Source organism: Solanum stenotomum, chromosome 4 (genome assembly GCF_019186545.1).
Source record: "Solanum stenotomum isolate F172 chromosome 4, ASM1918654v1, whole genome shotgun sequence".
Lineage (NCBI taxonomy): Eukaryota > Viridiplantae > Streptophyta > Magnoliopsida > Solanales > Solanaceae > Solanum > Solanum stenotomum.
Genome location: NC_064285.1, coordinates 54,773,059 through 54,795,817, shown reverse-complemented (window position 1 = coordinate 54,795,817; position 22,759 = coordinate 54,773,059). Strand labels below are relative to the sequence as shown.

The window sequence follows — 22,759 nt, the reverse complement described above, 5'->3', positions numbered from 1 at the left end:
TTAGTTTTACAATCAAATTCAATTTTTTCTTTTAATAGGGGAGTTCGAATTAACCATAAATTTATAGAAAAAATATACTAATCTTCATATAAATATTTTTTACAAAGATTTTTTTTTATAACACATAATCAGTACATAATTTCAAAAAATACTATGTAAACATCGAACAATTAACAATGGCTCTGATACCACTAATAGATTTAAACAATATTATATATATATATATATATATATATAATTTTCCCAAAAGAAACACAATAATAAATAAAAAAAACTTTTATTCAAATATGTTTCACACGACTTTTGAGGAAAGAAACATAAGTACTAGATACTTCCAATAAATAAATAAACGAAAAAGTTTTCGAGTAGTACTAAAACTCTATTTTGAAAAAAAAAATTCCCCAAATAATAAAGTAAGTATTGTTGCTATTTGACACGACACTTTTTTGACACAAATGACATGATTGAGCTTAAACACTACAATGTTCTTTAACACTTTTGGCTCCAAAACCATCTAAATTTCCCTCCAAATAACAAAACCACCTTTGAATTTTATTTATTTTTTAATTTCTTCCGATATCTTTACTTCCCCTTTACTTTACTCATTTTATCTCACATTCAGATTTTAGCTTTCATTAATCATCTTATCTCTCATTGTGATTTTAAGTTTTTGATCCACTTGCTCGTCGATTTATAAATAGAAATTATATAATTATAACAAAATGGATTTCAATAATCAGAATAGCCAGTAATAGACAACTTAAAATTTTATTTTTGAAAAATAGTTTAAATTTAAAATTTTTCGATTCTTTTACCCCGCTCAATCCCTGACTATCCCTATCTCAACTTCCCACAAAAAAAAAAATTAAAAAATTCTTATTTTTTAAAAAAATTAAAATTTCATTTCTTTCGCCCACCCCCACTCCAAGTTTGTTTTTTAAAAAATAGTTTTAATTTTCAATTTTTTACTCTACCCTACCCACCCCCTACCATCTTCCCTAAAAAATAATGATTTAAAAGTTTATTTTTAAAAAAATAATTTCAAAATTTAAAATTTTTATTTTTCTTACCCCACTCCAACCCCCTACTGAAAGTTAGGTCTCGAATCATGTGTGGTTGCGTCCTGATTTAAAAGTTTGGGTCGAAATTTTATTTGAAAGTTAAATATTCGGTCTTACATCAATTGTTGGTTGTCGTGGTCAGATCCTGATACAAAAGTTGGATCTCGATTTAAGTGTCGAAGTCAAAACTCAGATTGATGAATCACATTCAGGTTTGGGTGTCGGGGTCAGGGTCAGGTCCTAGCTCGAATATCCGGTCTCAATTCGAATTTCAGATCTTGGGTTGAAAGTTGGGGTCAGGTCCTAGGTCAGAATCTCATGGTCAAATTTCAGATGTGTCGTCGGGGTTGTGTCCTAGTTCGCGTGTCGGGGTCATGTCCAAAAGATTGATTATCGGGTCAAAAATTACTTTCTACTCTTTAGTAGAAAAAAAATATTTGATTAAAAATGTTTTTCATTCACAAACTAAACGCTAAAAAATATTTTCTACTCACCAACCAAACTTGAGAAATTAAGTTAGAAATCCACTTATTTTCTAAGAAAACTTTCCAAGAAAATATTTTTTCTTCATACCAAACACATCCTAAATGTTTTTTATTTGAAAGGAAATAATTATTGGGCAGTGTAATTTCTTGAAACCATCTAGCGTTTAAGACTTTTCTTAGTGATTTAACTTTAGAAGACATTTTGGGTGAAAAATTAATTTACAGCAACATCCTTATCAGCCACCTCTAATTACGAAAATAACCCCAAAAAATAGAGTCGTGCCAAAAGAGTCATGCCAAATATATTTATTGTAAAGTAAGAGGTACTATTAATAATCCAAGTAATAGTCACAAAATAGTACTAACATAACATCACTTTTCATGAACTTACTGGAATTAGTATAACTTTTAAAATAGTAGTATAACTTTTAAAATAAAGACACCAACATGACTATTGTGATTTTTTTAAAATAGTAGTACAATCAATGATGACTCTGATACCATTGTTAGAATTTCATAACAAATACAGGATTGTGTACCTATTAATAGTAGTAGAATGATAATTGAATATTGTGAAAGAGTTGCTCCTAGTTCAACTTTGAGTCTCAAGAATTCAAAGTAATGTTTCACAAGCTAAGTGTCATTTTTGTTTTTGTTGATATTTATTTTATTCAGAAAAGAAAGTGAATAACACAAAACAGAAAAAACAAAGGGAGAAATAGAATAACTAAAATTCTATCTTCTCTACTAACATCAACAAAAACAAAAGGAAAAAAAGGTCAGAAATATATCCGAACTTTGACCGAAATTATTGTTACGATATCGAACTTTGGAAAGGACAGTTTACCCCTCTGCACTATTTAATAGTGTATTTTAAAGGTATATATGTGCCCACGTGGACATCATAAATATTGCATCATTATAAATAATAATGTGTCCACGTGGACACATATATACCTTTAAAATACACTATTAAATAGTGTAGGGGGTGAAAGGTCCTCCATAAAGTTTGGTATCGTAACAATAATTTTGGTCAAAGTTGAAGTATTTTTCAGACCTTTTTTTCAAAACAAAAATGACAGTTAGTTTGTGAAACATAACTTTGATTTCTTAAGACTAGAAGTCGGACTTGGAGAAACTCATTCACAAGATTCAATTATCATTATGTTGTATTCCGTTGCTGTTAATAAGTACACAACCTTGTACTTGTTACGAAATTCTAACAAAAATATAACCAATAAAATCAAAATGAATCAAAATTGTTACAAACACACTTTAATATTCATGATTTTTTTCAACTTAGAATTCTTAACAATATTCTTTAGTGTTGTCGAATTTCGAATTTCTAACTTGTGAAGAACTCCCATTTACAATATTCTTCAATCTATTATGTTGTATTTTTTTGTACGAAGTCGAAATTTGAGTCATCCGTCAAAGAAATCGTGAAAATTTTACACTATCTTTTTCCTTTTGATTTATAGATTTAATATAACCATCAGTTATCCTTCTTCTGTCGTACTCACATTCTTCACTGATGTTTAAGTGAATATATGCAATTTGAAACTTGTTCCTCAATTTAGGGCTCTTTTCTTCAACTACTATGAGATTCTTACGAGGAGTGTATGAAGTTTTTATTTTTTGGACATAATTTTTAAATTGAAAAATTATATTAAGATTTCTCAATTAAAAGTAAGAGTAAGGAGCAAGAAATTAGTAAAAAATAAGAGCGATGAGAATACAGATGAAATCTTTTGGAGAAGAAAGTGGAGAAAGATTTGAAAAATTCTTTTCCTTTTTGAAAAATATTGAAAGATGTGTATCCTCAATTTCCTAAAATGTAGTTATAGATATATTAAATATTAGTTATTAGAGAGAGAAAAAAGTTTCCCCTATTTTTACTTCTAAATATGATAATTAACATAAAAAGTAAAATTTAATTTAATACAAAATAATCTTAATATGTTAATAATTATAATTAGATTGTTATTTTAATAATTATTGAAAAAACATATTTATGACTAGTAATATAGAATCTTAAATATTTATGTAGTGTGCTTTTCTCTTTAAATAAACCTATCCCCTCCCCCCTTCCCTTCCCTTATTCTTCTTCCTCTTCTTCTTCCTCCTCCTCCACCTCCTCCTTCTTCCTTCTTCCTCCTCATTTTTCTGCTTCTTCAATCTTATTTTCCCTTCCACCATCGTCGGCGTTGTTGCCAGTAAACTATCATCGTACTTCTATCTTCTTCTCCATCAAGTGTTAACCCTTTCACTTACGTTGATATTTTGCTTACCTAAGAGAAATATTTGTTCCTCTTTCATATTAATAGCATCAAACCATTGCCTTCATCTTCTTCCAACTAGCAATTATTTATCACAGTTACAAAAAAATGACAAATTTATATCAAAAATAAATTCATTCATATTTTGTTCATCAAAATAAATAAAACTTCACCAAAATATTTGAGACTTAGAAAAAATCAAAAGAAAAATTGGAGAGAGCAAGAGAAAAAGAAAGAGGTGGAGGGGATAGAGTGGGTATGTGTGTAAAAAGATGATGAAAATGGTAGATGGAAATAGTTGTAGGAAAGGTAACACTGGTTGGGGGAAGAAGACTACCTTCTTTTTCCTTTTTATTTTTATTAATTTAGATGTATAAATTAGAGAGAAAAAAAATATTACTTCCTCTATCTCAATTTATGTGACACATTTTGGATTTCGAGATTCAAACAAGTTTATTTATGACCGCATATTTTTCATATATCTTCAAAATTTTGAATTATCAATTATTATAGTACTTTTTACGTAGTTTACAAATATATAAATTTCATTTTTAAAAATATGAAGAGTGGATGAGCAAATTCTCGATTAGACTTAAACTTTTTAACTCTCGCAAAATGAAATGTAACATAAATTGGAACAAATGGAGTATTATTTTTATTATTTTATGCGCTTAAAGAAGGGTGGACACATTTTTTCTCATGTCAGCACGCTGTGTTTAATATGAATGACTTTTGAACAAACAAGATGTTCAATTGGTACAAGTAGGGGTTGCAAATGGTGGATTGGTTCGGATTTGGATGGATTGAATATGGATTGAGTTAAAATGGATTGGATCACAACTCACCCATATAAAATAGAAATTACATTAGTTCTCCTACACTGCTCAGAAGTAGCTGGAAGATCAGCAGAAAAAGTGTAACGACTGAAAGATGAGAAGTAGCTTTCTGAAATATTTCCTTATTCTTCCATCTCCTTCAAAACACATCTGTTGCTCTCAAGAAAATTAGCAATGGAGCAGCAGCACAAGAATCAGAAGGTATGCAAGATCAAAATGATGAAATCGAGGACGTTGGAACACAGTCCTTTCCCTGCTGAGCAACTTCAAGTTTCACAATTTCCCTCTTCCCTTCTTGAATGAATTAATGGGTTATACATATAAACTTTTGCTTTGCTCTTTGTTCTACGTCATTCTTATGGTAACGACAGTAGCAACAACTTGATGTCCGCTTCTAATTTTCAGATGTAGCAAAACTTACAGAGATCAGCTGGCCCATTTCCCCTTTTCCTCTAATTGAAAATCCCGATTTTCTTGTTCTTTTTGGTGTCGTTCCCACTCACCCATATAAAATATGGGTAAATATTGATTTGGTCAAATATGATTTGGGTAAAATGGTTGTATCCCACCTTAATCTCCTAAAGCCAAAAAATATTAAATCAGAACTAAATTGGTAATACCTCAACCCCTACCACCTACCCCACCCCTATATTATTATTTTTTTAAAAAAGAATTTTTCATACAAAAAAAAAAGATTTTTTTTTACCCTGTAGCCCCATCTCCCCCCCCCCTCCCCCGCACACATCACCCACCCTGGAATATTGTTTTTAAAAAAATATTGCCAACCCTACCCCATCCCCCCCCCGCCACCTACCTCCCCCACACCCAAAAGAAATTTAAATAAAAACAAAATTATTTATTTTTTGGGAAAATGTATAAGTACCCCCCCGACCTATGCCCAAAATCCTAGAGACACACCTAACCTTTACTAAGGTCCTATTACCCCCCCAAACTTATTTTTTAATTAATTTTCTACCCCTTTTGGTCCTACGTGGCACTATTTTGAAAAATTTGTCAACACGTGCTGGGCCCACAAGAATAGTGCCACATAGGACCAAAAGGGGTAGAAAATTAATTAAAAAATAAGTTCGGGGGGGTAATAGGACCTTAGTAAAGGTTAGGTGTGTCTCTGGGATTTCGGGCATAGGCTGGGGGGTACTTATGCATTTTCCCTTATTTTTTTTGAAAATAAAAATTGTCAACCCTACCCCTCTCTCCATCCCCACCCAGGACACCTCCCACCCCCACCCAGGACACCTCCCACCCCCACACAAAATATTTTATAAAAAAGATTTTTTTAAAAGAAAAAATCCCCTCCACCCCACCACCTCCACCCAATTATTTATTTATTATTTTCAAAAACAAATAGTGCAATCAGGATTTTTTGTCATAAGTGAGTGATATATGGGTATATATGGATTCTCATGTTTACCCATTTTGTTCATATTTATATGAGCTTAAATAGGTTTAAGTCCATATTTATCCATTTAACAAAATGTGAGTTATCCATTTAATTTAGTATGAAAAAGTGGATTCATTTCACTTGTAAGGACTGAAATTACCAACCTAGGTACAAAGATAAGTTGAAATGTCAAGATGAAATATGTGGACTACTTTAAATGACCATCGATAACTTATGCCTTTTTTATGTGTTCTAATTTATAAAATTCCAAAATCTGTTCATTAATTCGCTAACCCTTTTTTAAACCCAAGACATGTAGAGAGAATTTCTATTACTTTTTTGCGCGCTATTTAACATTGTTCTAACAGATAAAAGAAGTTGAGGACATACGCATGAATGCAATACAAAAATTTAGCTCATACTCTTGTGCCATATAAAATGGTTCAAACCCGTCTTTCATTCAACCCAAATTTACCTGAATTAAAATGGGCAAACTGCAACCCAACCCGTTTTAATTTAACCAAACCAAACCCACTCACTACTTTGAAAAAAATCATAACATTTGAAGAAACCATATAAATAAATGATTTTAAAAAAAGAACAGTAGCAACAACAAATAGTACAATAACTGAAGCAGAGAAAACAACAGAGAATAAGATAGGAGCACTAATAATAACTGATAAGGAAAAACTCGACAATTTTCGACTACCCACCAACTTTCTACCTTAATCAAGCCGTCAATAAGCTATAGGTCATATCTTGTCAAATTAACTCGCCAAAACTTTTTCAACCTACCTCTGCCACTCCTAAGACGCACCACAATGAACCTCACACCTCCTCACTAGGACATTTGTATATCTCTTCACATATCCGAATCATCTTAACCTCCCATACATTCATCTCCACATCCTCATTTCTGCTACTTTCATCTTCTGAGCACAACATAGTAAGGTTGAATTACAATAATCAGAGATGGAGGAAAAGTAATATGCTCAAGCTCTACCGACATGCTCAATGCAGAAACAAAAAAACAAGTACAATCACTAGTAGAGAAAAAAGGGTACATAAGGAAAGCAGAAACTAAAACCACAAATCAGTGAAAGCACATTACATAGTTGTCATTATTGTGTTATACAATGGCATTGACTTCTTACCAATCCTATCACAGAAGACTTCTCAGATGCTCTGTAACTGAGAAAATGAAATCCGGATGGTTGAGCTACCAAGAGATGTAGCATTTTTGCATACGAGTGCCTCAGTTGCCTGCTCCTCCTTGTCAAAAAGAACAAGAGCTTGCTGTTTGCCATTCATCTCAAAAAGCTTACTATTGATGATGGGACCATGCTCCTCCAAATGTGCAATAATCTCTGCCTCCGTTACATCCTGGGGCAAGGAGGATAGGTGGATCATCTTGGTAGGGGAGCAGCAATACCTATAGTTTTTAGCAGCATTACGGTTAAAGCGGTTGAGATTTGAATTTGAGTAGTCATGTGTGTCCGGCCCTGTAGTAATATTGGGGTACTTTGAGAAGTTGACTTCCAGACGCTTTTCAAATAACATAGCACCCTATATCCAAATCCAAGGGAGGAAAATTGATAGAAACTTCAGTATAATGCATAATCATAAGACTAAAAGTAAGCAAAGATAAGGGGTATTGTTAAGTGAGGCAATTGAGAATAGTCAACCATGAACATTATTCAGATGTTCATGCAAAGGAAAAATAGCAGCAGAGAGGTTATTGGATGCTTCAAAAGGTATCTAGATAGCTGATAACAGGTGGAACAAATCAAAATAACCTCCCAAGTCCAAACAAAACAGATCCTGAAGAGAATATCAACCAGACCTTCAAAAAGTGAACAGCCAGCTCTGCCTGGAACCCATCACCCAGCTGAACCAAAGCATGATCTGGTTTATTGCGCAGAATCTTAATGCTGACAATATTTCCATAAAGAGAGCACAGGTTAAAAAGTTTGTCCTCATTTATTCTCTGCGATTAGGAAAAAAAATCAGAAGAAAATGTCAAGATTCTAGAATGACTTTTAGAAGTAATAAAATTATAAAGAGAACAATCTTATGGTACTCATACTCGGATAAAGAACGGAAGCTTACATCTGAATTTAAATTAGAAACAAGAATAGTACATCTGTCATTTGTCCCGCTAATTCCAGGTGGCAAACCACCAGCAAACGCAGCTGCAATTGCTTCTGCATTTCCCATCTACTTGAACAATGTGAAAACAAACTTAGAAGTGCTTCATGGCTTGTACCAAGGAAATTACCAAATATAAGAGAGTTAATAGGGAAGTTAAGAAGGTTAGCATAGCGCAAGGAGAAGCCCTCATGGCTTGTACCAAAAGCTAGGGATGCCGGAAGGGGAGAAATACACGTACAAATTAGCGCACCTAAGAAAGAAGAGGAGCAAGAACTTAAGCAAGATGAAGTGTCTTAAAGAGATATGAGAGCAAGGAGATATTGGAGGCTGTTTTGATCAGTTCGTCAACTTGAATCATGAGGATAACTTCAAATATCTACATCTATGCTTGGTAGAAACTTAAGCTATACCATATGGCACTATCATAATTTAAGATTAGCAAAGGAAATAACAAATATATACATTGCAAATTTAGACAACATAAGAAGAATGAGTAGACGTGAAATTTGATAGGATTGCGGTGTACAAACAAATTTAATTCAGATATCTAGGCTCTGTTCCGGTAGAATGGTAAGATAAATAAAGTTATTACACATTAAATCAAAGTATTGAAATAAATGTTACTAGAGTGTTACATGACAAGGGAATACCTATCGAAGTGAAATGTAGATAGAACGGTTGTAAAGATCGACAATGTAATATGAGATACTGTTCGGCTCCAAGATCCAACACATACAAAAATATGAATGTAAAGAATAGAAGTGTGGCCATACAAGATTAAGCAAGACTAAAAATCATCACATTTGACAGAAGATGCAAGTAGCACATATGATGGAAAAGGCAGGAGAAAGTTTCTTAAGATAATTCCCCATGTTCTCTGTTGATCTCCAGATGCACCGATATTTAACTATGAACCATGGTCATTGATGATGTTAAACTAGGATAAGGTAGACCAAGCAAGCTGTCTCAGTAGACCTATGACTCTTGGAATCTATGTAGACTTAGCAAAAAATAGAGAACAATAGAAGAAACAAATTCATATAGGCAAGATCAATTAGTTGGGATTGAACTTTAATAATGTGAGTATGTTTACAAATGTTTGTTAGGAGTCTTTTAGTCTTGTGAGAGATGTAAAGCCAGTAGAAAATTGTTGGTGCAAGAGAATCCAAAATATTAAATATAAAAATGGGAGGATTTAAATGGAACAACATGATAGTCAGGTATCATCAACCCAAAACTAACTAGTTTTTTAAATACTTTAAAGATGATGAGATAGATGCACACCTGAGGAAATCCACCTGGAAAACCAAGAAGAAAAATTACAGTAAGCAAACTAGAATAATATTTGGCATTGACTACAATATGATAAGGCGATAAGCAGTAAGCACCTGGATGAGCTCCAGAACCTTGGAAGGAGTACATGTCTCCATATCCTTGCTGTCACACAATGAAAAATATGAAGTCAAACTCATGTTGAAAACACACACTTCCCTAGTAATAATAGGACAAGATAAACTACTTGAGAGGATTTGCCCTTCTGTTCTGATGGTAGATTAGGGTTAGTGAAGTCCCTTGAACGTTCATTATTGTAGTTCACTTGCAATTCATCTAGGCTGAAACATAAATAAGTTTATGGTTAAGACATCCATCACAGTAAATGAGAGAAAATATGGAAATATTTGCATGCAGAGATGAGAGTACTATAACTTTCAGATTGAGCTGAAACCTACTTAGAGAACTGTATGTCAAGCTGACAGCAGCCATCATATATATTACGCCCCTACAAGAAAATTGTATGCACTAAAGCTTATTTTATCTCAAATGATAAAACAACCTGAAAGGGTCCATATAAATCAAGTGATCTTAATATATCATAAACACACCTGAAGTGAGTTCCTTGCAGAAACAGAACTCTGTTGTACTTGATACTGGATCAAAGCTTGAAAACCTACGTTTAAAAATATCATAAGAAACAAGAGTTACGCGAGATATGGCCAAGAATGCAAACATAATTATTATAAGCTCAAATATCCTCCATGAAACATTAAAATAAGAACGAAAAACAAATGATTTAAATCCATAAATTGAAGTCCTATGATACAAGAAAGAAATCCTTTTTCCTCTCTTGATCCTTCCATATATTCCAGATAGTCTTAAATCCAAAACAAGAAACAAATCATGACCAGAACATAGAGAGATAGATAGAGAGAGAGAGAGAAACTTGAAGGTGCTGACCAGCCGACTTCTGAAATGTGACAATCTTCTCTACAAATCCATGTGGAGAAAACACTTGATGCAGCACATCCACGGTTATAGGGTATAGCATGTGATGTATTGTGACTAAGAGAATTCGATTAGGCTGAGAGTCCAGAGAGAGCCGAACAGCAAAGCAGCATAGAGAGAAGAGAAGAAATGAATAGAGAGAAATAGATGACAGAAAGGAGAAAAGAAGAACACAAAAGAAATGCTTCATCTTGGTTCAGCACTAAAGAAAGGCATAAAGACAGATCACGTAGCAAGAGATAATGACAAAAGAGCAAAGACAGTAAGCAAGAGAATACAGAAAGTTATAAGTATTGACTTTAAGATGTTAGCCCAGTGCATGATCCTTTTCATCAGTGTCATGTCTCATAATTATTTCATACAAAGTGACACTTCCTGAAAATCTTTTGAGCCTTACTGGAAAGGTTTTGCATCAGGTAAAACTGAAAGAAGCAAACAGATTATTTTTAGAAAAGCAATGCTGATTCTTCCTGCTTTTGGATATATTCAGCCAGATCACTATGATGATTGTAGAGAATACTGGGAAGTATGAAAACTGGTGGCTACGGTGGGCTCTCACATGCTTTAATAGAGCACAGTCATCTGATCCTTCCCTTATCCCTCTTCTGATTACAGTTACCTTATGGATAGCCTGTTTTCTCTTTCCAGTCATCAAGAGGTATAAACATTGCCTGTAGGGAGTCCACAGTTTTTAAAGACTTATACTGAAGTTCTGCACTGAAAGAGTCAGTTTTTGGCAACAGTGTACTGCAGGCAACACCCACCCCAAAAAAACAAAGATTTGGCACAATGCAAGTAACAAGCCATTCCACTATTCTGCTTGTCTGGCTAGTTGGCAAGACTTGAACACTTTTATCCGCATTGCATAATTTCTATTAAAAGACATTTGCAAGAGAAAAACCACTCAAGCAGCTTAATGTAGTGAAATGTGGCAAGTCAAAGCTAATTAGTCTATCAAATTAGTGTAATCATTAAATCTCAATTACTTCTCCATTGATTTCCGAAACTTGCGTTAGCCATCACATTATTCTAGTATTCTTTCTTAAAAATTGTTGAGTATGCTACTTAAGATTTGGGCATGTTTTCATTATAGTCAACACATGCACAGAGATAGTCATTTCTCATCCCAATGAATTTCATTAATTATTTGTCAAGTTACAAAATTAGCCTTAAACTACTCAATACCACAGACAGAGAGTGAAAACTTCTGCTTAGATCTTCTGTAGAATGAACAAATCATAGTAGAAACTCTCTTCTTATCAAAAACAAAAAAACAAATACAATTTACAGCAACTCTCTTCTTATCAAAAACGAAAAAAAAAACAAATTCAATTTACAGCAACTCTTCTTATCAAAACAAAAAAAACAAATTCAATTTACCATGAAGCTGATAAATGCACATCAGGATTAAAAAGAATAATAATGCAAATACAGTTAGCTCAAATTCTAGTCTTACGGAGGACGGAAGAAATTGTCAGTAAATCATCCAGTCCTGTATAGGACCGAGTTCAATATCAGTGATCCAAGAACCAACATACAAAAAGGAACATCCCTTACCTCATCTCCACGGCCTTGTGCATTCTGATCCATAGTTGTCAATTCTTGGTGAGATGAGAATTGAACGTAAACATTCCTCCCCCTATAGGACAAGAAAATGAGTCACAAATCAAGGTCCTACAGAACATTCTGATAAGAATTGTGAAGCTTAAAGCTTGGAAAACACAGATGATTCAAAAAGTTTCACATAGAGTTCTCCAAACAGAATACTAGTTTCTCTCTTACAAGGTACCTTATGCTGGGTTGAACATTTGAGTAGAATTGCAATGCCTTCACAGCTGAAGGGACATCTTGCATTTGCAAGAGGGCCTAAAGGCACAAGTTATTAAAAGAAAATTAGAACCAGTAGATTAATAAATTTATGAGTGTCATTCAATTTATGAGTGTCATTCAGTGTGCACGTATGAAAAAAGCACCTGATTTTTTGCCCTAAGCATCACAAGTTTGGTAATTACGCCAAATGGTTGGAATAGTTGAAGCAAGTCATTCTGGAAAAGAACCAAAAATCAAATTACTGTACAAATCAATTATTTTCCATCATATCAGTAGTTTCTGGGTATATGGCGTTGGAGGAAGATTTAATTGATCCCAAATTAATCAACACAAAGGAAATAATGCTCTCCATTTTCAGATCTAATGTTTACTATAACTAAAGCAAAAAGAGTGCCGCTCTTTCAGAAGAAATGAATAAACACTATCACTACAGACACATCACTCAAAACTGATTCACTTTCAAAACTCAGTCTACACCATAAACTAAGAGCTGAGAGGTAAAAAGACAGCAGTAACTTGATCTTCAAGAGATCTATAGACACTTCAACTTCCCACCCCACTCACCCCCGGGGGCGCACCCCACAAAATATATTTTGACTGATTCACCTTTTCAAGAAGTTCAGAGAGGGGTATGGAACATACAGACTGAATTGCAACAATGGACAAAGAGACTTTCTTTCTGCATCTGTTTCACTATTTTATGTTTTTTTTTTCAAAACACCATTACATCAGATACCTTGCTCTTTGATTAGAGAATGTACATCACTTGTCAAAAAAAACAAAAAATTAGAGAAAAGGTACTGTCTGTTTTATACATAGTTTTTTCTTCCCTATGTATCAAGAGTATAAAGCAAGTTTTTTCTTCCCTATGTATCAAGAGTATAAAGCATTTTCATTTATACTAATAATACATAGGAACTTAAGCTTACAATGATGTAAAGAAAAAGATGTCAAACACTAAAAGTATTCAATTCTTAATAACAAAGGCATTAACCAACAACATAAACAACTTGCTTATGAAAATTTGGAGCTCACTGATCACACATCAAAGTACTATCAAACAAAAATAAGGGGCACAACCAATCAGTATAAAAGATCCTACAAATCTACCTCCGAGATCTCATGCCCCACATTGCGAACATGAACAACCTTTGAAGGATCAGACATTTATACCTGAATCACAACAAAACAATTAAAAAAAAATTGAAATATATAAACTACTAAAAACATATCACAGAGTGTGCTGATGAATGATTAAGCACATACAAGATACAAATGCTGTGGATAAAAAGGCTTCAGGAAAAAAGAGAGAAACCAGAACTTGCAGCACACAACCAAACTTTTGTATCTTATTTTGTTAGTAATGGCATGTCAAAGAGGCATATATACGAAATTCAAACTATGAAAACAACAAAAAAGACATTTTGCATCAACAATATGAAATTAAGTGTAGACATGACTACTCTCCTCTTATTCCTAATTCCTTTAGCAAAAAGGTTAATTTGTTTATAGTAGTTCTCTCAATTTTTTTCACATCTAAAGAATCACATGTAGTTGCAACATGAACTCACACTAAAAAAAGTAAAATAAAAGATAAGGCTTTCTAGCAAAAAAATGAAAAACTAAGAAAAATAATAACAAGATTCAATTTTTAAGGTGTTACTAGCCAACTATTTTGATCAAATTCCCTACCCAGGAAAAAAGATTAGTAATTTAAATACACATCAAGAACTTCACTGGCACCATAATAGACAGTTAGAAAAGGCAGTGTAACTGGATTAACAGTAGAATAAAAGTGGATAAACAGAAAACTAAAGCTTAGATCTAACCTTCAGAAATGGAGGAAAGGGAGAGGGGGACTAGGGTTTGGTGTACGACAATCAGGATTTTTCCTTTTTATTTTTATTCGATGCCCCCGAGATAAAAAACCGACAGATATGATGTTTACACAAATTAAGAAAAGCTTTTGACACATAATACAGGGTATTTTTTTTTTTATTGATCAAGAAAAATATTCTTTTCAAAAAAATAAGTTTTAAAATAAGAAAAATGATTTTTTTTAATAAAAAAAAAATTTAAGTGACATTTTAAGGGATCGTTTGGTAGGCCGCATTAGAAGAAATAATCCATATATTAGGTAAGATATTATTTAGTAGTATGTTTGATAAGAATTTGGCATATGTATAACTAATCCATGAATTAATTATACCTCTTACATGGTGCTATATGATGTATTACTAATATCTTCCATTTGGAGGTATTAGTAATACATAGGATATAATACCATGGGATAAATCTATGTAAAGACAAAAATATCCCTCAAATCATTTTAATTATTTTGTTTATTTTCTTGATTTTATAATTTATATTTGTACTAGTAAATTTATTTAAATAAATTAGCTTACAAATTATTTAGAGAGAGTTGTTTGTTACTAAATAAATCCAATACAAATCAATACAAATTTGAAATGGGAGTATATGACGTTTGTGATCTTAATTGAATGTATTATATATATATATATATATATATATATATATATTTGTGTGGTTTTCTAATTATTTGTATTTTGAAGAATTTAAAACATACATACATATTAAAACTACAACTTGCAATTTTTATGTGTAAATGTAGATGATTTATTAATTTTATCATTGTTGACTGTCTTTTCAATTTTAAAAGTAGTTGGTTTATCTTTTTTAAATTGAAAAATGACATTTTGTGAGTCATCAATTTATTAAGATGACAATTATTTATCCTCAAATAATTCAAGTGAAAAAATAGCAAACATGATAACAAAATTGTTCTTCTCATAGCTAGTTAGAAGGCCATAAAAAAAAATTTTGTTCGGCAATTATCTACCTTGACTCAATTACCTAATAATTCAAGGGTATAATTGGAAAGAAGCTTTTTATAGAGTTTTAAACCAAACACAAGATGAGGTGGAAATAATGAACCAAACACTTGATAAAAATAAACTCTGCATTACTAATACCTGCACTACTAATCCGTGCATTACTAATTCTTGCGTTATTAATCTTTGTACCAAACGACCCCTAAGTGCATTATTTTTTCCCTCCTCATTCAAACTCCAACTCTCACTCCTTAACCATCCCATTATAGGGTAGGTTAAGCTTTAACCCACAAAGTTTTCAATTTGCTCTGCTTCGCCTTACATTGTATTTTTATGTGTTTTTAATGTGGCCCGCTCCGTCCCACACAAATTCACCCCGCAGAATTTGCTTCACTTCCAAATTATGATTAGGGCTAATTTTTAATTATTAAATTTGTTCCACACTTTCATATGAGTAGCACAAATGAATTGTGTTAATTAATTTACAAATCTTATATAATATGTTATTTAATACATTGTTAATTTATAGTACTAAAATTATTTTACCTGATTTGCATATATATTATCTTTAGGATAAATTTTGTCTTTGTTATTAACTAATTGGTGCAGAACTAAATGGTCTTATGGAAAATTTAATGTAGTAAATTGGCTGAAATTTAAAAATTGTTCCAATCCGAGCCTACATCCTGGAGATGGCCGGCACTCGAGAACCATTGTTGGTCCCCAAGCTAATCCTCATCCTGGTTGACTACAAGCGGAAGACTAACTCAAGCATAAAAAGCTTAAAAACTGAATAAAAATTCATGAAACTCAATTACAAAACTTTAACTCAAATGAAAAACTCTTAATAAAAATAAATTATTCAACTCGCCATAAAATAGTCAACTTAAGTCTTTAAAACATTTAACAAAATAAATGAACAGACTTCAGAAATTATATTGCCTATCTATGAAGCCTCTAAATGACAAAGATGGAAGTCGGGACAAGACCCACGACATCCTAACAACTGGTATAACTCAAAGAAAAAATGGAACCCTCTGGAAGCAAGGAGGCTCACCATAGTTAACTTGAACTCCATGTGGTATCAACGAAGCTCCTGTTGATGACCCTGAATACCTGTATCTACATCATGAAACGATGCAGGCCAAATGGCTCAGTACGTTGAATGTACGAGCATGTAAGGGGGAATTCTAAAGCATAAATATAAGCTTGAACTTAATAAAAAGGAAACATACTTACCTCTTCTCAACTCACTTACTCGACTCAACTCAAGAATAAAATACTCAACTCAAAGATATGATACTCAACCCAAAGGTACTCAACTCAAAGTTACTCAACTCAAGATACTCAACTCATGATACTCAAGGATACAACAACAGTAAAAGATACAATATATATGGAAAGTTGTAAAACTGTAGATAGCAACTCAATGTATTGAAAAAAAATACAATAATACTCAGTGTGCATATAAAATTACAATATAACTCTATGAGAGTTTCTCTAACCGACAACCATCACTATGAGCTATGTGATGATACAACGTCTCGCCCATGCTGCCAAAACTGTCCTATACTTTGCCAAGGTATAGGACCTCTCAACTAAGTGGATCCACTAGTCTATGCTAAAAAGCATTAAGGAATCATCTAAAAAGTATGACCCTTTCTACCCACGTTGGGTGGTTTATGGAGACTTGAGTTATTATGAACTCGTCCCCATATCGGTGCTCAATACTACTCCCAAAATATATTCAGCTCATATGTTTAAGAACATAACTCTTTCTGTGGTTTGAGATCATTACTCAAAAACTAGCTTAAAGACTCTCTTGGAAATCTCAGTTTCCTTTCATCTTAAATGTGAAAACATTTACTCTTGGGAATACTTAGTTTTCATATAGCATTTTAAAGAAAATGAACTCAACTCTGCTCTTTATCAAAAACATTTCAAAAATCATATTAATATGATCATTGATGACTTGGGAAGTCATACTGCATAAACATTGATGGTATCTCTAGATACCATACTGCTCATACATTGATGGCATACTCGATTGTCATACTATTCATGTTTTAGAAAACTGTTTTGGAAATCTCAGTTTCCTTCTCTTTTAAATGTGAAACATTTACACTTAGGAATACTTAGTTCCCAGTTATCATTTTAAAGAAAATAAACTCGACTCTACTCGTTCTCAACTCAAGTACTCAAGTCTTAAAACAAGTTAAGAAAAATTTGCAAAAGACTTCTCAGAATAAAGTTCATGCCGAATTATGGACGTGAACGACTCAATTCAAGGTTTTCAATAACCATACATAGAACTCAATACTCGACACTCAACATCTCAGAACTCAAGAACTTCAATGGTAAATACTCAACTCAGAGGGTTTCATGCGAAATTATGGGCATGAATAATCTGAACTCAAGGACTTCATGATACTACTTCATCTCAAGAATGTTTGACTCATAGGGTTCATGCATAATTATAGGCATGAACTACTCAACTCAATGACTTCATGGATAACATGTGATAGTCCCATGATTAGGAATATAATCTCAAAGGGGATTAGGAACTCAATACTCAAGACTTAGAACTTGAAGATACTACTCCTCTCAAAGATGCTCAATTTATGAAGTTCATGCGGAATTATGGGGCATGAACGACTCGACTCGAGGGTCTAAATAACCATATGGAACTCCTGTATATGAATCTTCTCAATCTCATACTTACTTTCTCAAAACTTAGTTCAAATCGATAGTTGATCTTAAAGGATTCACAATTGAAAAGCTTTCTTGAACTCTACTCTTAAATGTGAATTATGAATTCAAGATTTATGGTTCATGATATGAAAGATCTTGTGATGATAAAGTAGACTCATGAATATATTCTCCTCATTCTCATACTCACTTGCTTGAGTCTTGAAACAAGTTATTAGAAGTTGTAGAAGACACCTCAAAAAGACTCAAAGGGACTTTCTAAAAAATGTTCGAAAGAACACTCAAAACTTGACTCTCAACTCTACCTTGAATTTGATTTATGAATTCAAGGTTGTGATTTGTGATAGGAAAGATCTCGTGATGTTTAGGAGTGTTTTTAGATAGTTAAACATGAGAAACGATCAAGAAATCACTGTCTGGAAGCAAGTCCGCGATGCGGAGATGTATTTAAATACTTGGTTGCGAAAATAGTTTTGAAACAGTGGAGTCTGTGTCCTCACCGTGATGCGGAGGGGAAATTTGTTCAATGGGGGAGCAAGTCCGCGACGCGGACTTGCATGCCAATATCTGCTCGACTTTTTCCTTCTTTGTTTTCTAACCCCAATTTGCCTAAATTTAATTCTTTTTCTCAGTTTCTCTTTTGATTCAGATACCCAATACATGTACACAAGAATCTAATCAAACACAACTATAAAATCGACACGATTTTCTCAAGAACTCATAAATCTCATCTAAACTCAAGAACAAAAGCCAATTTCAAGAACACAATTCAAGAACACCAAACTTTCAACTTTCTAGAACGAACTTAACGCTGAAACTTACATGATTGGCGTGTGGGTGAACAAACCCAACACTATGGAAGCTTACATACATCTTAGGGATCAAACCCATGGAGAAAATCCGCAACAACTCTCAAGAATCTCGATGAACGCCTTGATTCTCTCCTTTTTTCTCTTCTTTTCTCTTCTTGAACTCTCTTCTAAAACCCTAGGCGTATATTAGGATTATATAACTGAACCTAATAGGATTAGACCCTTAATACCTTACTAAAAATGAATTAAATCTGATTGGGAAAGGAAAAGACCAAAATACCCCTTACTATTTTCGGGTAACTTTCCTTAACAGACAACCTGACTTTAAAAAGGCATATATCACTCATCCAACCTCGAAACTTAGCAAACTCAGTGGCATTGGAAAGATAATTCAAAGACCTTTCATATATTATCTTGTAGCCCACCTAAATCATCATGTACGAAGAGTTATGGTCGTTTGAAGTTGACCCAAATCTTAGAAGAACTTAGGAAGGACTTCAATGAATTCTCTCTAGTTTCTTCTTGGAACTCAAGGTGCTATATCTAGTGACGTTAACACTTAGGAAAATTTTAAATTCCTTGGTAAAATCTCACTCACTACGAAGAACTGTTCGAGTCTTAGCTCAATTTTTTTTTGGGTGTTACAAAAATAGACTATGCACAAGGGTGTTTGATGATATGCTCGAGTTTATCTTATTTATAGTAGTATTTGTCCTAGTAAGTTTGTAGCAGGAAAATCTCTATGAGCGACTTTGTAACACCTCAAAAATTGAAAAGTCGGATTAAAGGAAAATTTGTTGAGGTTGGTTCTACGAAAGTCATCCACGAACCATAGGAAGTTCTACGAGCCATAGGAAGGAAGTCGTAGGACTTGGTTTGAGATTTGGAAATGACAAGTGTTACAATCAAATTACAACCTAGATGTGACATGACTGTAACGACCCTCAAAATAAAGTAGGATAAAGTAGAGCCTCACATGGGTTTTATGCATTAGTAACTTGTCAAAATAATGAAGAATAGCCTTTTAAGTCAGTTTTAAGGAGTTTGGAAGTCAAACGATAAGGGACGACCAAGACGTTCGGAAACTAGTCTTTTACGTGTTGGTGTGTTCTAGTATGTTGTTCATGTTTTTATGTGTTGTTTAGAGTCTAAAATCAGTGGAGGTGACCCTAGTGTCTTCATAAATATTTTTAGGGTCAAAACGTTTGGATACGACGCCCCTGGGCCACACTAAGTAGAGTCTCTTCGTGGGTGTGAAGCGCGCCACATCTATGAGGGGGAAGCTACGAAGTGTTTTAAGAAAAACTTCTTTTCCTTCGCTATTCTTATCGTGCTTGAGGTATGATTTAACTTCTCCTTTCTAATCCATCGTTAATGCATTTCAGATCATGCCTCCTCGTAGAGCTAACACACGAAATGCTAATGCACACAATGCTAACATAGTTTCTCTAGTCCTGAACCATGAGGTTAAGAATGCAGAATTTTGAAATGAGATCCAACTCTTAGCTCAGAGTGTAGCCAATTAGAATAATCAGCAGGCCACAGTTCCAACAAACACTAATGGTGGATCAGCCACAGCTAGGGTTCGAGACTTTGTTCGTATGAATCCACCAGAATTTCTAGGTTCGCAGGTTGGTAAGGACCCACAAAACTTCATTGATGAAGTCAAGAAGATCCTAGAGGTGATGCAAGTGACTGGAAATGACAGAGTAGAACTGGCATCTTACCAACTTAAGGATGTGGCTCATATCTGGTTCACTCAGTAGGAAGACAACAAGGGTGTAGATGCAGTTCATATGACTTGGGATTGCTTTACTGGAGCTTTTCTGGATAGGTTCTTCCCAAAGGAATTGAGAGATGCTAAGGCACAAGAGTTTATGAACTTGAAGCAGGGTTCAATATTGGTCCAAGAATACAGACTGAAGTTCAGTCAACTCTCCAGTTATGCTCCACATATGGTTGTTGATTCGAGGGCACAAATGAACAAGTTCTTGTTTGGAGAATCTGATTTGGTAAAGACCGAGTGTAGAAATGCTATGCTGTTAGGGGATATGAATATTTCTAGACTCATAACTCATGCTCAACAGGTCGAGGGAGATAAGCTTAGAGAAATGGCTAAGAACAACACGAAGGCTAGAACAAGAAATTATGAATACTCATAGCAAAAGTCGGGCGGTGGGAATCTCTCACAGTTTCAGCAAAGGACTACAGCCCCAACACCTTCATCAGCTAGTGCTCCATCCCCCAGGTTATAGGATTAGAAAGGTAGGGCAGTAGGCCCTAAGTCTCTAGGGAGTACTTCAGGTAATAGGACTTTCCCAACTTGTCCAAACTGTGGTAAGAACTATCCGAACGAGGGTCTTGTAGGCAGAGAGGTGTGCTTTGGGTGTGGTCATTTATGCCATAGGTCCCTTTTTCCAGGTAGGGGAAAGGAGGTAACAACAATAGGACTCAGTATACAGCTCCAGCAACACCAACATGTCGCCCAACTCAGTAGGGTGCTTCGTCTGGTACCAATGGTGGTTTGTGCCAGAATAGGTTGTATGCTCTCCAGGCTCGCCAGGACAAGGTAGATTCTCCTGATGTGGTCATTGGTACGTTATGAGTCTTTCATTTAGATGTTTATGCATTGTTAGATCCATGGGCTACACTGTCTTTTGTAACTCCCTATATAATAGTAAACCTCGGTGTCAATCCAGAAACTCTCTCAGAACCCTTCTCAGTCTCTACTCTAGTTGGTGACCTAGTTATAGCTAGACGAGTATAAAAAATTGCCCTGTCACAGTCTCTCAGAAAGTCACCTCAGCAGACCCTGTAGAGTTAGAAATGTTAGATTTTGATATCATTTTAGGCATGGATTGGTTACAATCCATTTATGCCTTAGTGATTATAGAACTAGAATCGTTCGGTTTCATTTTCCAAACGAGCCAGTCTTAGAGTAGAAGGATAGTAGCTTAGTGCCTATAGGTCGATTTATATCTTAATTTAAGGCAGAAAAATGATTTCCAAAGGGTATGTCTATAATCTTCTTCGGGTTAAGGATTCAAACTCTGAAACCCCCAACTCTTGAATCAGTCCCGGTAGTAATGAGTTTCCAGAAGTGTTCCCAGAATATCTTCTCGGAGTTCCTCCCGAAAGGGAAATTGACTTCGGAATAGATATCCTCCTAGATACCCAGCCTATTTCGATTCCTCCTTACACAATGGCTCCAACCGAGCTTAATGAATTGAAAATGTAGTTAAAAGACCTTCTAGATAAGAGCTTCATCAAACCTAGTATCTCTCCATGAGGTGCTCCAACATTTTTCGTGAAAAAGTAAGATGGTTCTCTCAGAATCTGCATTGACTATTGGCAGTTGAACAAAGTCAGAATCAAGAATAAGTATCCTATATCCATGATTGATAACTTGTTCGACCAACTTCAAGGTGATAGTTTCTTTTCTAAGATAGACATTAAATTCGGCTATCATCAGCTCAGAGTCAGAGATGGTGACATCCCGAAGACAGCCTCAAGACTCGGTATGGTCACTATGAATTTGTAGTTATGTCTTTTGGACTAACAAATGCTCCTGCAGCTTTCATGGACTTAATGAACAGTATGGTCAAATAGTAATTGGACTTGTTCATTATTGTTTTTATTGATGATATCCTCATTTATTCTCAGAGTGACGAGGAGCATGCAACTCATCTGAGACTTGTCCTATAGACTCTCAAATATCGCCAGCTATTGTCTAAGTTCAGTAAATTTGAATTCTGGCTACAGTCCGTCACTTTCCTTGGTCATGTGGTATTTAGCGAAGAGATCCAAGTGGATTCTCAGAAAATTGAGGCAGTACAACACTGGCCCAGACCCACCTCTCCAATAGATATCAGAAGTTTCTTGGGTTTGGCCTAGAAGATTTGTTGAAGGATTTTCATCCATAGCTTCCCCATTGACCAAGTTGACTCAAAAGAAGGTAAAATTTCAGTGGTTAGATGGGTGTGAGAAAAGCTTCTCAGAACTGAAGACTAGGTTGACTACAACTCTTGACTTGACTCTACCAGATGGTTCAGATGGTTA

The 22,759-nt window shown here is 34.2% G+C and overlaps 1 protein-coding gene across 1 annotated transcript; it reads right to left on the bottom strand.

Moving 5' to 3' along the window:
* Nucleotides 1-7,156: 7,156 nt before the first annotated feature.
* On the bottom strand, nucleotides 7,157-14,273 carry LOC125861777 (polypyrimidine tract-binding protein homolog 3-like). The gene is made up of 14 exons (XM_049541643.1): nucleotides 14,157-14,273; nucleotides 13,438-13,500; nucleotides 12,471-12,542; nucleotides 12,287-12,363; nucleotides 12,055-12,136; nucleotides 10,450-10,573; nucleotides 10,098-10,162; nucleotides 9,945-9,994; nucleotides 9,734-9,827; nucleotides 9,603-9,651; nucleotides 9,499-9,512; nucleotides 8,173-8,280; nucleotides 7,907-8,050; nucleotides 7,157-7,629 (listed from the first exon to the last, which is right to left on the bottom strand). The coding sequence occupies exons 2-14, from the start codon at nucleotides 13,492-13,494 to the stop codon at nucleotides 7,240-7,242; spliced, it is 1,326 nt and encodes a 441-aa protein (XP_049397600.1). The 5' UTR covers nucleotides 13,495-13,500; nucleotides 14,157-14,273; the 3' UTR covers nucleotides 7,157-7,239.
* Nucleotides 14,274-22,759: the final 8,486 nt, after the last annotated feature.

Excerpts from the sequence above, each read along its gene's own strand:
- LOC125861777 (XM_049541643.1), bottom strand. The coding sequence starts at position 13,494 with ATGTCTGATCCTTCAAAGGTTGTTCATGTTCGCAATGTGGGGCATGAG. Across the intron at positions 12,364-12,470 it reads TGCTTAGGGCAAAAAATCAG|GCCCTCTTGCAAATGCAAGA; the intron begins GTGCTTTTTTCA and ends TTGTGCCTTTAG. Across the intron at positions 9,652-9,733 it reads AGAAGGGCAAATCCTCTCAA|CAAGGATATGGAGACATGTA; the intron begins GTAGTTTATCTT and ends ATTGTGTGACAG.